Below are 16,341 nucleotides of genomic sequence, written 5' to 3' on the forward strand. Positions count from 1 at the left end.
TTTGCAGTTTAATTTGAAGGTGTAGCTTTAAATCATGGTGTTGATAATACACTAAGCAAAAAGACAAACATCATCTTGAGGATGTTTTGTCTACATACCAATTTTTCCATCAGTGTCCCTTATTCTTTCACACCACTAGATGTCCCCATAATGCTTGTCTGTGAAAAAGCACTTCAGCTTCTCTATGGCATTACACTGAATAATGACACGCCATGATTGGTCCTTAACACAGAGAGGAAGACTTAAAGAGGAGCTCTAGAGTCAGAAAAAATAATAATTCTGCATTGCCTACTAAAAAGGCACCACAGACCTTTTCTACAGTCAGATATATTGTGTATTTGCATTTTCTGTGGCAGTCACTAATCTCACCTTTCAGGGCAGATGATGATATTCTTGTACCAAGGACTGACAGGATAATCCTCTGCTATATACACAGCCAGAGAATGACAGTATAATGACATAACACTTTTTGGGGGTTAAAAATGTCTACTCTTTGTCAAGCCAAACTAATAAGATGAAGGGCAACTCAAATTCAAATATCTTATTTAGCAACAACTACATCTTGGTTTGGAAAAGAAGCAACTTTTTCCATTTTTTCTCTCGGCAATCCAGTCACTCTCTTTTGCCTCGGACCAATTTCCAGTTATTTTACAATCTTGTATTTTCTTGACAAGATAGTGACAGATGGTTAATCACTTAAACTTTCAGCCAAGAAAATGGAGCCAATTGCTTTGTCATAAATTATCAGTGGCAGACGATGCCAGGCTTTGTGTGGAGACTGTGAGACTAAGAGAATGTCAGCTAAAATCCTCAGCCTCGCTGCTAGCGGTTGCTCTAAGCTCCTCCGCAACTTTGTCACTGAAAAACTCACTCGCAATGCCAAAATCTTCCTCTCCTGAAGGAGGGCGCGTGCCAGTACAGGGCCACAGTCTTTGAAGTTGGGTTTGAGGCGAGGGTGTTTCTCTCTTTCGGGAGCACGTGGCTGAGGCCATCAGACTGAGAAGAATCCAATTAAAAGTGGAAAAAAGAGCTTTCATTTTGGAATTGTCTCTGGTGAAAAAAGACAGATAAAAATGGTTATGTGATCTGCGGAGACCTTGCACACCACAGACTTTCAAAGTTCCTCATGATAGGGGTTAACTCACACCAAACCTAGCTTGAGAGAAATTGTCCATGACACATATAGAACGGCACTTAAATAGGGTGATAAAATAAAAACAACTTTTTTTGCTTAGTTACCAAGCAACGGCAATTTAAAAATAAGAGGAACATGCAAGAACAGAACACAGTTTGTGTGTAGGGGAAGATAAGAGGGATGGCTGCTTTTGTGGTAAGATGTTCATGATTAATGTGCCTTTGTTGCACATTTTCTGAGTAGGCAATTGGCTGACAGTGGAGAGTGTGAAGGCTAGGTTACATTGTGGCTGTGAAAAGGGTAGTTTGGATATTTTGAAGTAGGGTTTTATGAGGTACTTATCCATAGTCTGTGTTTTACCTACAGTAGATGCTGGCCCCGCTGTTTGGAGAAGCAGACTACCAGCATGAAAGCTAAGCAATGTAGCCTACTGCTGTAGACGGGGGCAGCAGCTAAACGTATTTTAGACACCTAAACAAATCAATATCTGTTTAAGTGTATGCTATATTTAGAATATTTTAACGGCTGTCAGAAAGCCCTTAACCACGGGGAACTGGAGCGCTATCTATGCTCTCTTCAAAGCCACCAGACTCATTTGACAAAACTAGTAATTTTTCACATGGGAGTTGCTGGTTTACCGCTGCCTCGAACGGTTAGTTAACTGTTTTTATCCAAGGAGTCTGGTAGCTTTGAAGAGAGCAATTTAACGGCTTCAGTTCCTCGTTGTAAAGGGAAGTTTGACGGCAAGGGAAAGCGGTGAAAATGTTCTAGAGTACACTTCAACTGATATTGTTTTTTTTAAGTGGTGTTTTATTTAGGTGGCTAAAATAGGTTTTAATGCGTGTCCCCGTCTACAGCAGTAGCCTACATTGCTTGGCTTCTGGGTCGGGAATCCTGTCTGTTTCGTGTGAGCTGCGCGAGACCAGGCTCGGAAAAGTTGATTGACCTTTAGTGTGAACTTTCTGTCATAGCAACAGAAGGAAGTGGAGGTTCATTAAGAACATTTTCAAAGCAACAACAACCTGTGGAAGTAATGCCAATCTGGCAGCTTAAATGTCATCATGCCTTCATTCTCTTATTTTTAACCAGGATGACCTGTGTTGGATATTAGACAAAAGAAGTTTGGGGACTTTTTTTTGGTATCACATATGTTTTGCTGGTCATGGTGTTAAATCATTCTGTTTTCACTTACCCTTTTCCAAAGAGGGTCAACAAATGACATCCATGGAGCTGTCAGGGATTCAGAGGCCATAAATACAGCCCACATGACTTCTGGATGATGAGGGATGATCTTTTGTGCCTTTAGTCCTCACGCCGCTGACAGATAACCGTTCTTATTTTTGTGTCCACAGCGAGAAAAGCTGATCCACGAGCTAGAGGAAGAGCGACGCCTGCGACTGGAGAGCGAGAAGCGTCTCCGGGAAGTGACGGAGGAGTCAGAGGTGGGACGGGCACAGATGGTTTCACTGCAGCAGCAATTCTCCAGGTAAGAGTCTGAAAGCAGAGAATGTATTTGAAATTAGTGAAGGACTGCGGTGAGCCTTAAATCCTTTTCCCACCATATACGGATAACTCTTGACCAAAATCAATGGAAATATCCGACTCGTTGCTTTGTTGTTTTTAATGTGACACAGAGGATCATATCATCCAAAAATGCTGAGATAGGATCCAGCCCTCTTTGACCCTGTGTGGGTATATTTACTCAAGTATTATACTTATTGAGTAAGATACTTGAGTATTTCCCATACAATTAGAATCATTTCAGGTCATAGTACAAATTATAATAATGAACATTACAAGCTAGATGCTAGATAAACGCTACGTCCTGTCATCCCCTTTTTCTCTCTCTCTCCCCACATTTCCTGTTATTTCTCTCGATTTAGATAGCAAATACAGGCATAAAATGCCCCAGAAATACTACAAATATAAATCTAATAAACAGTGGAACAGACAAATCAAAAACAACAGTTTCTGGGATTCAACTTCCATCTCTTTTTAATAAAAGTCATTGACTTTTGGCAGCAATTTCCTGCAATCAACACCCTGTCTTCATAACCTTAAGAATCGATATGGCGTTCTTGCCCTTACCACCTCCTCATTTCTCATTTCTTTGTTCTTGCCATTTTGTACTATATTAGTACTGCACTGACTTTTCTCTCAGTCACTTGACCTTGTCATCAGCAAAATAAGGTTTGATGCTGTGCCTTTGCTTTAAAGCAGCCATATTATGCTCATTTTCAGGTTCATAATTGTATTTTAAGGTTGTACCAGAATAGGTTTACATGGTTTAATTTTCAAAAAACACCATATTTTTGTTGTACTGCAGTGCTCTCTCTCACTGCTGCAGATCCTCTTTTCAGCTGGTCTCTGTTTTAGCTACAGAGTGAGACCTCTTTTCTTCTTCTTCTTCTGTACTATATTTGATTGCACTGCACATGTGCAGTAGCTCAGATGTAGATCATGTCAGCTAGCTAGCTCCATAGACAGTAAAAGACAGGCAGTTTCTACAACTTCGGTCAGTTACAAGGCAGGATTAGCTGGGAGACTTCTAAATGAGGGCGCACATGGAAGTAGTTCTTTTGTAGATTATGGTGAACTTGTGTGTGTTGTAGCAGTGCTTTGCTATTGAGAACGAGGTAGCATGCTAGCGTTAGCATTAGCGTTAGCATGCTACGAGCTAATGGTTGCGGTTAGTCTGCTCGTTTCGGCTTGTGACGTCACAAGCCGTGCCGATTTTGAACAGCTCACCCAGAGACTGAAGGCAGGACACATTCAGAAACCGTATCTCACTCTAAACAGCATGGATGGATTTTTTTAAAAGTTTGTATGTGTGTGGAAGCACCAGAGACACAACATAACACCCCAAATCCCAGAAAAAGTGATTTTTTCATAATATGGGCACTTTAAAAAGGGAACTTCTAAAGCGTGAAGTGCTCAAACAATGCTCTTGTCATAACTTCAGTAACCCTTAATTCACGCGGTGTTCCTCCATCTCACAGCCAAAAGTTGGAGCCGAGTTGATGCCCTAATTAGGTGATAGGCATTCAGTGCTTTACTTTACACAAAAAAAGAGTCCAGAGGATTTCACATTAACTGCTTATCTTCTCATTGAGCTGGTAGAGAAAATCCTGTGCCTTTTTTTGCTCCCAGTGCTATAGTGCTGAAGAGGGCAAAGTCACCGCCAGGGGAGGAATAAAATATTAAAGAGCCATTCAAAAGATTTATTGCATATTTGAAAATGTTCCATTGATGCCTTGAATTTTTTATTTTACTCAGTAGTGTTTCTCACTTATGTTCAGCTTCCTTAAGTTCTTGCATTCATACAGTTCAGAGACAACAACAACCTTTTACAGTTTAAAGCTTTACAGGGGTTAAATGTCTTTTAGCCACAGTCTTTTAGGGCATTTCATCCAATTTCTCTGTATGTCAGTAGCAGTCCATACAGGATATGACCTTTGAAATTATAGTTTACAGGTAATAGTTGGAATAGCATGACTTCCTGTTCAGTCGGAGGAAATATAAATCATCACAAAATCCTGTATAAACCTGTCTGAATCAATTTTGTGTTTCCAACATAGCTGGTTGCACCTGTCAACATCTCCACGGTTTTTACTGTGCAAGACACATCTCTGTCTGACCTGTGTGTAGACTTTTTGAGTTCCCCGAACACCTCGCCAGGAAAAATTGATAATGTTTGTGGAGTACACTCCCTCCTCGAGTAAGACTCTTAAAAGGGGGCGGATGTGCTGTAGCTGTGAATTAGTAGATAGGGAAGCAGCAATATGAGAGTATATGTCTTGCAGCAAAGAGAATGCACTGCAGTTGTATTAGGGTGGGAAATATATAAAGCTTTTCCCTGATTAGGTCCTGCATAGTTCCCCATGGAGACAGATGAATTTGTCGCCATGGCAGGGGTCGCCTAAATGGATGGTTCTCATTGGATGCCAGGCGGCTGCTGGGGAGACTGTGGCTCTGTAATATAGAGAAAGATTCCTTTATGTCCTCAAAAAGTACTTATCGAAGGGGGGGCGTTCGCCTGACCTCGCCACCTCACTCAGCTGCTGTCATTCCAGTCGCTCATTGTCATCATGCTGGATTGCTGTAATTTCCGTGTCTTCAATGTTTTTGTGACTCCTGGGGGAATGCAAAGGTTCAGCTGCTTCCTTTCCACAAGTTACAAAGATATCTCCCTCCACCTCCACACAAACACGCTAACAGGATTTCAGTCTAACTGTTGAAGCCTTAATCTTTGTTTAAGCATTCCATGCACTTATCTGAGTGAGAATGAATGAGTGTACCAAGCAAGTATCTGCGCAGGCCACCAACGTGTGTGTGTGTGTGGAGTGTGTTTACGTGTACCTGGCCCTTCAGCTTACATGGCAGCCAATAAACGGTGGCTCTGTGCTGTGGGGCAGATGGGACATCAGGTCACTTTAATTAGCGACTTACAAGCCAGAAAAAAAAGATACAGTACAACTCGGTCACCAGGCCACTAGCAAGTGTCTTCCCATGAACCTTTGCCCCACTTGCAAGCTGTGTTTTTTAAGTCATTGGCTTATGGATATATATATATATATATATATATATATATATATATATATATATATATATATATATATATATATATATATATATATATATATATATATATACATCCACACTCACCGTCAACCAACAATGACAGTACTCGTGTCTCTACCTCTCAAACTCAGCGAGACCTTCATCTATTTCTCATGATTGATTAAGGCTGGTATTTGTGGTACATTAGGGCAATAGAAACCTCAGTTCATCAATGTGTCTTTCGAGATAACACCCACAAATCATGTTAAGTGGACATCCAATCTTTTAAATAGACTGGAATCTGTTTGACCTCAGGCAACAATTGATTTGCGTATTGCTAATTAATTGAGGTTGTGCTTTGAATCATGAGGATGGAAGTGAAATCAGGCTAGTAACAGGCATACCAATTTGAATGATGAAAGCCAGCCAAACGTTATAGCAAAGATATCAAACACTATGCAAATGAGGGTGTTAAACCTTGCCAAAAAAAAGGTCCAGTCGGATTTAACTAAAAGCCTTTTTTTTTAGCTTGCAGTGGGAGACAGAGGTGTTCTGTGATGATATGAGACAAAAGGTAATGAGCTGCTTGTTAGAGTTGCACTCACACACATGAACAAACATATAGCATATCCACAACAAAAAGGAAAATATCAGACAGTCACTCCTGCAGCCAGACGAACTCCGGGGAATCTCAGCTTCTTAAAGTCTTTGTTTGTGTGTGTATGTGTGTGTGTGTGTGTGCGTGTGTTTGCCTCTGTTTGTCCCTGTAACAATTACACTTTTTGGCACAGGTTGAACGTGAGGCAGGAATTGCCAAAACTGAAACAAGTGGCTTTTTATTTTTCCACCTTCATCCACTAAAAAGCTCAATTTGCGTGTGTTTTCACGGCTGAGATCAGTAAGTGTGCATTCCTCAAGTGACTGGCCATTTAGCTCAAGACATAGGTGTACACACACACATGCTTATATCCACACACCCTCCCCCAACCAGTAGGGCTCTTAGCCTGGTGTGGGTCACATGCCCAGCCCCGCTTGACTTGGGTCAACCCCCCGGGGCTTCAGCACCACTAGCATGGCCTGTCGTCATTAAACTCCCAACGGATTATGGGGAGACTCCAGCCCACAACCCAGCAGCCTCCTCAGCCCACCCTGGACATCCCACAACTCCATATGGGCAAGACATTTAAGAGCCAGGGCAGGACAGAGAAGAATTGAGGTGAGAAAAGATGGGGACATGACCGCAAGCAGCACTTAAAATTCGGTCATCTTGTCCTACACCAAATTAAACCAGAAGATGAAATGAATTATAGAGAGAGAAATATAATCCATCGAGTGCATTTGGACATCTATTTAGCAAGGACACTCTGAGGCCTTGTCCACACCCCCTCTCCTTCCTGTGTTACCACTCAGACAGAATGACCGGTGAGCAGACAGGAACATGGGAGCCACTGGGGGCCCTACGTGGCCTGAAGATCAGGGAGGCAGTTTTCAGGTAATGAGCAGAGCAGCAATTTTATTGTCTGTGAACACAACTCGGGACAACTTTTTTAAGTTGCTTGGTTCCCCTCCACTGCGTTTTCTTATGCTTACCATACTTATCCTCTCAAAGACTTTATTGTAGTCATTCCTCTGCCTGTAAGATTAGACACGTCTAGAAAGGGAAAAGGAGAGGCCTTTTGTTGGCTGCTGCTCATAAGTCTGCTCACACACCATACACAGAAGCTCAGGTTCGATATCTTGACGTTTGCGCTGCTTGCTTACGCTCGGATTTATCTGTCTTGTTTTTTTGTCACTTTTGTTGTCTGTAAGACATTTGCAGCTAAAGGTAGTTTGAAAATAAATTCCTCTTGACTTCATTGTGCTCGGCAGTTGGATCAGAGTCATTGTCACCCAGAACACATGTGCGCTCATCAGCAAACCCAGTGTTTACAGCCGACCCGGTCCACTTGACTTTGAATCATTGCCATCTTGAAGGGCCCTCTTCGTGGCAGGATATGGGAGACTTACGGCTAGACTAACAACAACAGCAGACGATGACTGGTGCCTGCAGATTTATGGTTCAGCAGCGTATTCTTTCTGCACATTACTCAGTGTGCGAGAACATGTGTGGATGCAATGTGCGTGTACATGTATGTCGGAGGCCGATGATGTAAACGGGCAAGAATGGCAGCGTTTTTCAAGTCTGGATGCGTTGTTTAGACTGCCACGCTCAAGTTGAGATCCCTCCACGGTCCGCAGAACCGGGTGTGCGCTGTATGCATTCATGTGCTACTCTCATTACCATCGCACTACTCTGGACTGCACAGCTGGACCGGCAAATAGGCTCAGAGAGGGAGCTGAGTGATTGCACTCTGTTTGCAGATCAATGCCCTCTCCTCTAATCATCCAAACATGCAGCCACGCCTGGACCAAGTGTTTTAATTTGGCGCATTCGAAATGGCCCCCCTGCATACCTTTGGCGGCTATAGGATTTAGCTGGATGAATCAGGGCCCTGTTCAAAACGACACATCTGGGGTCATTAACAGGATGGAGGGGTCAGTCTTTTGAAGTTACTTCCTTACTCCTGCCCAATGGGGACGAGGGCTGTTAAATAGATAATAGGTGTCTGGACTATTTTGGGAGCAGCTCATATTTAAAGGATTTATTAGTCCATTTCAGCCCCTCTCTTTAACTTCCAAATTTGAACAGGGGATTTTGTCTGATTGAACTTAATTTAGGTTGTTCTACTCTTATCACTTACTAGATTACTAAATTACTAGCCCGCAAGAGAGCTTTAGTACCAATCTTCCTTTCTTTTTTTTAAAAGGGAACAAAGTCTGTGCACTTATTAAGCACCACGCTGGCTTTGTGGGTCAAAGTGCAACCTTTTACTTGCTCGTAACTATGTCAGACAATCACAAACACTTACATACACGCACACTGCAGCCTGCTAACTTCCGCCTCGGATTAAACATGCTGGTTATGATGTTTATAGGCATGCTGAAAGAGGTCAGATTACAAGCTTTTGCGGAAGTAGGGCATCCATGCTCACATCATGATAGCTCGCCTGTTCTCTCTGGCTTGTGAAGCTGGTGCTCGCAGATTGTAGCCTAAAGCCAAACAGCATGTAATTCAAACTGACCTCATGGTTGCAGTATAGATTTGGTTGTATGCCAGCTGCTCCGGTTGACACATATACACAGCGGCTGCTATTATGCTCTATGTATCGTGTTTTATAAGGTAATTCTTTATCTGTGCGTCATACGTGCAACAAAAGGGCCATTTTAGAAGAAAATGCCTTTCGTATACTTCCTTAAAGGGTCAGTTCACCCACATTTCTTGGCTCATTTTCTAATAAATGACTTAAAATCAATTATGAAAAACAAATAACTGTCAACTGTCAGCTTTACATACAACTTGACATTAGGTTTTATCTGTCCCTACTCTCTATCTTGACCCACCGCCTACTCCATCTTCCCAGCTCCCGGTGTAAGTAATGGACTCCATGCTGTCATTGTGACTAAGGTTTCCCACTGGGAAGTCTTCCTCAGTCTTTATCTCACATGTGGAACACACATGCCTGTAACCAATTGGGAAGATACAAGCTAAGGCTCCACAAGATGCTTTTGAGGACCAATGGCTTCCTTATTGCTAACTGCTTCCGTTGGACGGAGGTGAACATGTGAAACGGCCATCATGAATTTGCACTCTAAATCCTTCCAAATGTAATTTTACTGCTGGAGGGATGAAAGAGGAAGAACCTAAATCTGGTTCCCTCAATATGTCTCTTTTAATTTACACTCTTTACAGACTAGTCCTCAATTGCACCCAGTCGGCATTGCACATTTCAAGACGTTAATGGAGATTTTTGCTGTTTACCTGTTTCAGTGCCTTTATGATATTTGCAATTAGAAATGAAATGGTATTTAGGAGTAGTGTATTTTTAAAAAGATCCCTCTGACTTCAAAACCCCCAAAATTATTTTTTTCACAGCAGTTGGTTGACAAATATTGGAATGAAATATGACTGTCAAAGAATACTAAATGTTTTAGCCTCTTGATCTCTTTCTCTGTGGCATATGTGTCTTGTTGATAAGGTTAAAGGTCGCTGGCGAGAGTCAGCGGTCATGAGGGCAATGACCTTTGTAATGCTACCCCGCTGCAACATGTATGACTGATGTGCATGACTTTTACAGCTCTGAACTGTCCTCAAGTCTCCAAACTGGACCAAACCTTTCACCAAAAGCGTCTAGTTTAGTTCCCGGGAGTTTGCTCTCTCTTCATTTAGGTCATATCTAAGAAAGGGTCTCCTTGCATGTTTTCTGCAAAACAGCTCTAAGAGGATAAGAGTGGCTTAACGTTGGGTTAAGCTAGGTAATCACCCGGTGGGCGTACAAAAGTGATTTGCTGGAAAGGAGTCTGATAAGAAGAATGGAATATTCTTGTGCCAAAACGGACAGTTTCACAGGGCCTCGGGTGATAAGACGATTGTAGCCGCTGAGGCAGCAGTTACGCGAGGGCCCCCGATGGCCTCGATTCAGCCGCACAACCAGGTGATTGTTCACCCTATCATTTCAGCAGCTTAAGGATTTTCCAATTGTTCACTGGTCAAATCTGATTAGAGGGTCTCGGCCAACCTGAGCCTTTGACAGCGCTGACAAAGTGAGAGTGTGTCCAGAGTCAGACGAAGAAAAGCTGATGCATCTCCACTGATCTCTGGTACTTTCCATCATTTGGCACTTTGAAGCTTCTCTTTTGTTGAGGTGAAATGTTGAGGTTTGTGTCTGTTCATCCAATTCTTAGACTCTGATCTGAATAACTCACAGTATGCTTTGCGTTTTCTATGGCTGAAGCTTAAACAAGTTACCATGGATTTGATGATGTTATCTTTATCCTGAGTATCATGTTTGTTTCCAAGTTTTCTGTGATAAAGTAAAAAAAAGAGTGTGTACAAAAGACCAGGCTTTTATTTTTAAATCAGAATATAGACCGTGTAGCTAATATGCTACTGCAAAGGAATGCTGGCAGCCCAAATACTGTATCCAACCATAGCAGGGGGGATCAGCAACTCCTGCTGTGAAACATGCAAAGATGCAGGCGGTCATTGGCAGGAGAGCGATGACTAAAATTAACAAGCGAGCATCTAAAAACTGCGTTACTGAAAAGTGCAGAGATCTCTGATCATGCAGCGAGTGTCCTGGCATGCAGCCTTCCTGTTAGCTGTTCTTGCACGGAAAGTGTTGATTTTAGTGAAGCCAAAGCCTCTTAATCACCAATGTAGACCCACACGACAGCATGCACACACACGTACACACACTGGCTGACAAAACAGAGGGATCCCTGTCCTTATTTGTGCTTCATCCATGCAAGTCCATCCCTGATTCCCGTCTGATCCAAAACTACCGGCCTGCTTGCCTCCCAGCAGGGGCCCTTCTCCTTCGGAGAGGGCTTAACATGGGACATATGGGAAAGTCTTTGCCTGCCAGATCACTGTCTTTGCACAGAGCCAGTGTCGGATAATGACACACTGGAGACACGGCAAATAGAAAATGAGAACCGGAGATCTGAGCTGACTCAGTAACCTGGCCACAGGACAAACCATTCTGTCTGTCGATTGAGTGAAAAGCACTCAGGCTTATATGATGACTGCATGGCCTATTTTAGCCTAGAGACCCACATTTCAGAAATAGTGTCTGGGTCACTTTATAGCGCTGTGAGAGCAGAGTGCTGGGTGTGCATTCGGATGTCTCTGCATATGGAGCTCAGGGACGTCTACACAGTGTTTCTGGCTTTTTTCCGGAGAAACGGTGGTGTTAAAAATGGATGGAAACCCAAGATGGGGTAGGTTTTGAGCTAAGATTGTCAGATTTTGAGAGAGCTTTGTAGTCCTTCTGATCATGTTAAGGACTGTGAAGGAATTTTTCATTGAAGGTTCGAGCTGTGTTAAGCTACGACAGTTTCAATGAATAGAAATACTTTTAAATGAAACCCTCCTTTGTCTGAAGTCTTGATGTCTTTGTGACTTTTGAAAGCTAAACGGTGAAGAATAAAATGAAGAGAGAGAAGTTTTTCATATGTTAATCGCAGGTTTGTCAACCAGTCAGCGCGGAAGACACACAGCATTTCACCTCTAATTTCCCCGCTGTGTTCTGATGATGCGTCACTTTGTTCACCTCTGCGGCATGCCATCACATCAAAGATGTAGACATGTTTATTGTGTGTGTGGTAGAAGGAGAGGGGTGTGTTTGCCTGAAGACCTCAGGCTGAAAATTGATTGGACCCCTAATTGTATTTCCTGGACTGCTGACGAATGCCGCACTTGAAATTCAGCTTGTGCGGCGCGAGGGTCAGGGAAGTCAGAATTTGCTTTCGCCTCCACATACGTCCCTTTAACACACACACACACACACACACACACACACACACACACACTCATCCTTCCTTCCCTCTTTCCTTCCCTGAATGATGTTTTCAGTAGGTCGTTGGCAAGCATTTTGAGATTAATCACACTATCACACTGAGCAAGACTATGTTTTTTATGTAAAGTAATGCTCTGTCATCTGAGAGGTATAGTCCATCCATCATAAGCATTTAGCAGACTCTCTCTCACATATAAATAGGATTCAGGAGGCTGAATTTACAGTAATGACAAATTACACTGTTTATTTAACGGGATGTTTTGCTGGACACTTGTCCCATTTTGTTTTCAGCTGGATTTACTGCTTGGATTTCATTATTTAAATGTATACTTTTTATGGTTTTGGAATCGCTTCATAATTAGCTCTAACAAATACTAATGCATTAATAGTGCTTTGATTGAAAAAAGAAGTGCTGTTAAAAAGCATTATAAGCAGTTTGTTGGTATTAGTAATCAGTGCAACATTGATAGCGAGTACTGGGAGGTAATTGTCCAAAGCAATCTTATTTGTGTTGTTGCTCTGCATGAATTGCCAAGGCAAATGAGAGGATAACTAGTAGTTCAGGCAGAATCCTTTGTTCAAGACATAAGAGCTAAACATTATGTTTGGAGTGGATGAATGCTTTTTTTAGAATAGCAGTGGGAGGGGGGGGGAGGTTGTTGATCACCTCCTTACCCTTTGTTTATAATTGTTTTTGCTGCCAGAATAAAATAAATCTTCCTTCAAAATGGACCTAGTCTTTCTGTCCACATTAAGTGTCTCCAGTTCTTCAGCAACACCGCTAAACTTCAAAGTCTTTTTTTGCTCTTTCCCTGCCGTCAAAAGCACCAAAGTCTGTCCAGTGAGATGCCACACATCTGTGCTTTATGTGACTTTGAAATGGAAGCAGTATGGAAAGTGAGGCAGCTCCGTGGAGCTGTTTAGAAACACAAAGGCTCTCTTTCAGGTGTGCATGAATCCCACAGACCCCTCAAAACAGCCCACAGACACCCCCCCCCTCCTTTTCCTCCTCCTCTTCCTCCAGCTACAACATGAGGAAGCAGGCATACCAAGGCATCAAAGTGTTTCTTACCATCCTGCCACTCTGTAATGCACAGGTCATTGAGGTCTTGCTGGGAAGTTTCTCTGAAAGTTATGCAGGTGTGTGTGTGTGTGTGTGTGTGTGTGTGTGTGTGTGTGTGTGTGTGTGTGTGTGTGTGTGTGTGTGTGTGACCACATCAGTTACAAAAGAGCAAATATCATTCATTTAATCTTGCATCAATTGCTTCCCTGGCTCATTTGGCACATTTTTTAATTCATGCTGCAATAGAATAATTTTGACTCCCATCTGTTGGCTTGCCTAATGATATTTCCGCTATTTCTCATTTCAGGTTTCATTTTAAAAGTCCCACATTTACATATTCATCCTGGATGGTACCGTACATTTCTTCTGCTGGTGGCTTGTAAATGATTTTTAGTGCACCAAATCAACAAAACAGTGAACAGGAGGGCAGTATGTGACTTTTCCAAACAATTCCTCTCAGGGAGAAAGTAGCGTGAATCATTAAAAGTGTGTATTGTACAATATCTAGCCTATATCTGCAGTATCCCAATTTGTGCATATTTTGTGCATGTTTGTTGCATCATAAAGAAAAGAGAGATGTCACTTTTAGCTGCAATATTTTTAAGGAATTAATGTAATAAATGAATGGGTTTAAAGTCTTTTTTATTATACAGTAGAAAGTGGAACATTTGTTTAAACTCAGAGGTCTCTGGAAATACATTTAAACCAGAGGTAATGGCTGTTAAACAACCTTCTGAGTTTTTGCAAGATCGTCAGGGATTTATCTTTCAGAGAAACAGATGCTCACTTTTTTAAAATACAGCAGCATTTAAAGCAGGACCTCGAGCAATCTGCCACCAGCTCTGCCTGTCTGCCTGCCTCTTTGACTGTTCAGTCAGCAGCTAGCGGCCTGATTACGGCCGGCTTTATGGCTCAGAATGGACAGATGGTGTGGCTAGTGCCGTCCTCCCCTGCCCTGCATGACTGTGCTAATTCTCACCCGCTGTCGTACAACAGCCAGGGCCAATCAGTGCAGAACTACCAGGAAATGATTATACAAGCATGTATAATACAAATGCACAGTTGGTATGAATATGTTTATATTCAAATGATTTAACTCAGATGTGTCATGAATCAGCATACTATTTTCAGCAACACTTGTACTACTGGTATTTGGAGTTAAAGGAAACAATATAAAGATTTAATTAGTGAGCTTTAGAGGTGCTAGTTGGCAGATTTTGTAATATTTGGACAGAGCCTGTTTTCAGTCTTTATCCTAAGCTAAGCTAACTGACTACTGGCCACAGCTACGTATTCGACGGACAGACATAAGAGAATTTTTGTGAAACGATTGGCAGCAAAATAGGGGGGGAATCCCACTCTAAAAATTCTCATTTTCAGACACGATTGCCAATTTCAACTGAAGCCTTTCCTTTGCCATGATTTAGTTCACTGTGAATCAAACCAGTAAAAGAAGAAGAAAAAGACAGTGTCATGGAATTTAGATAAGTCCCATCTGACTATGTCAATGCCCTTCTTTTGTCAAGATGCTCCTTTATGACAATGCCTGACTGTCACTCCCCATCTGCCGGTGCTCCTGAATGTCACTTTTATCTGATCATTTTTTGTTTACATGATCCCAGATGGGTCCATAATCATCTTCTGTAGCGTATCTGGTGCTGCAGTAGTTTTCTTTTTTTTTCTTTTTTTTTACAGAATTCAGAAAGTGAATGCATGTATAGTCAAAGTTCACCCTACAGCTCCAGGGATAAAAATGGCATGTGGCTCTTATTCAGATGGAAATAGGCAGAGGCATTTTTCACATGCACTCTTTGTCACCTGTTTTGCATGCAGCTTGCAATGTTAGCAGCACAAAACAGAAAGAAGCTCAGATTGTTTTGAGCAGACCAGGACTTGAAGGTTAAGGTCATCCGCTCGGTGGTTGCTGCTGTGATTGCACTTAATTCAAGCCATCAAGCAGGCACACATGCGGCCGCACACGGCGAACGCCTACAAAACCACACGCAATACGTCAGTAAGTACTATGTTTGCACATTTTGTACTCAATATAGTCATTTGGACACAGCATTGTAAACTGAGCAGAAGTTGGGATTCAATCCAAAAACAATATCATCCATTTGTGTCTCTGGCACAGATTCAGTCCCATTTTCTTTTCATTATCTTTTCTTTGTGTTTGTGTGTACATGCTTATGGAAACAAAGTTACAATTGAAGGATGCAGTAATCCATTTCAAACAACAAACATCTAATAAAATTGTGAAACAGCTTGAAAATAGATCCTATTTTAGATGTTTATAGTAGAAACAGCTGGTGGCTCTGGAATCATAACATTTCAGACATTTATACCCAAAATAACCCTGATGTCCTCGGGGCAGGTTCATACTGGCTGTAGATGTGTTAAAACCCAGGCACGTTTGGAGCTTGGTATCACTCCTTCACCTCGGAGCAACATGCCTGAGGAGCTCTGGCTGCCTAAAACTGCTGCTGGCTAAACAGCAACGTCTCACAAGAAACAATGTCCCAGTTATTTGGGATAATCCACAGTAGAGCTGGGCGATATGGAGAAAATCAAATATCCCGATATTTTTGACCAGATACCTCTATCGATATTGTGGCCATATTGTAGGGTTGACAATTGGTGCTTTCACAAAATATGCACACAATGAGATTTTTGATAAATAATCATCAGTTATGTTGATATAATAACTATGTGGGTAAAGGCAAATAATAGAACAGCTAGAACAGTCTGGTGTGTTCAGAAAATTACATCGCTCTACTGTCATGCAGCCTTTTAAACCAGGAAAAGACAACACTTGTGTCATATCAGGATATTACGATATCCAAAACTTAAGATGTTATCTAGCCTCATATATCATTGTCGATATAATATCGATATATTGCCCAGCCCTAATCCACAGCTTTTTTTTTTATTATCTGAAGACTTGAGTGAAAAGTAACAAGTCCTCCAAATTACCACGACAAATTAGGTTGTTAGTCCATAACGATGATATGTGTTCTGTGTGCAGGATGGAAGAGACGGTGCGGTCGCTGCTGCAGAATCAGGGCGTCGGGGAGCAGACTGCTGTGGACACGGTCGACATCATGAAGGCCTACAAGGTAAATAACAATCCCAGTGTCTGTCGCTCTTCCTGTGGCCATTCAACGGGACTAAAATGACTGTGAATG

At 42.0% G+C, this 16,341-nt stretch overlaps 1 protein-coding gene across 8 annotated transcripts in view; it reads left to right on the forward strand.

Annotated features, from left to right (window-relative positions):
• LOC116044473 (nck-associated protein 5-like) overlaps positions 1 to 16,341 on the forward strand; it is a 127,403-nt gene that overhangs the window by 70,443 nt on the left and 40,619 nt on the right. For 7 of the 8 annotated variants that reach the window (XM_031291698.2, XM_031291690.2, XM_031291692.2 and 4 more), the window contains 2 exons: positions 2,488 to 2,621; positions 16,182 to 16,272. In XM_031291698.2, the coding sequence (XP_031147558.1) occupies positions 2,488 to 2,621; positions 16,182 to 16,272 (225 nt within the window). Of the gene's footprint in view, positions 1 to 2,487; positions 2,622 to 11,216; positions 11,516 to 16,181; positions 16,273 to 16,341 lie in introns of those variants that run through there. The other variant, XM_031291696.2, reaches the window with a different exon arrangement.

Source organism: Sander lucioperca, chromosome 24, assembly GCF_008315115.2.
Source record: "Sander lucioperca isolate FBNREF2018 chromosome 24, SLUC_FBN_1.2, whole genome shotgun sequence".
Taxonomy (NCBI): Eukaryota; Metazoa; Chordata; class Actinopteri; order Perciformes; family Percidae; genus Sander; species Sander lucioperca.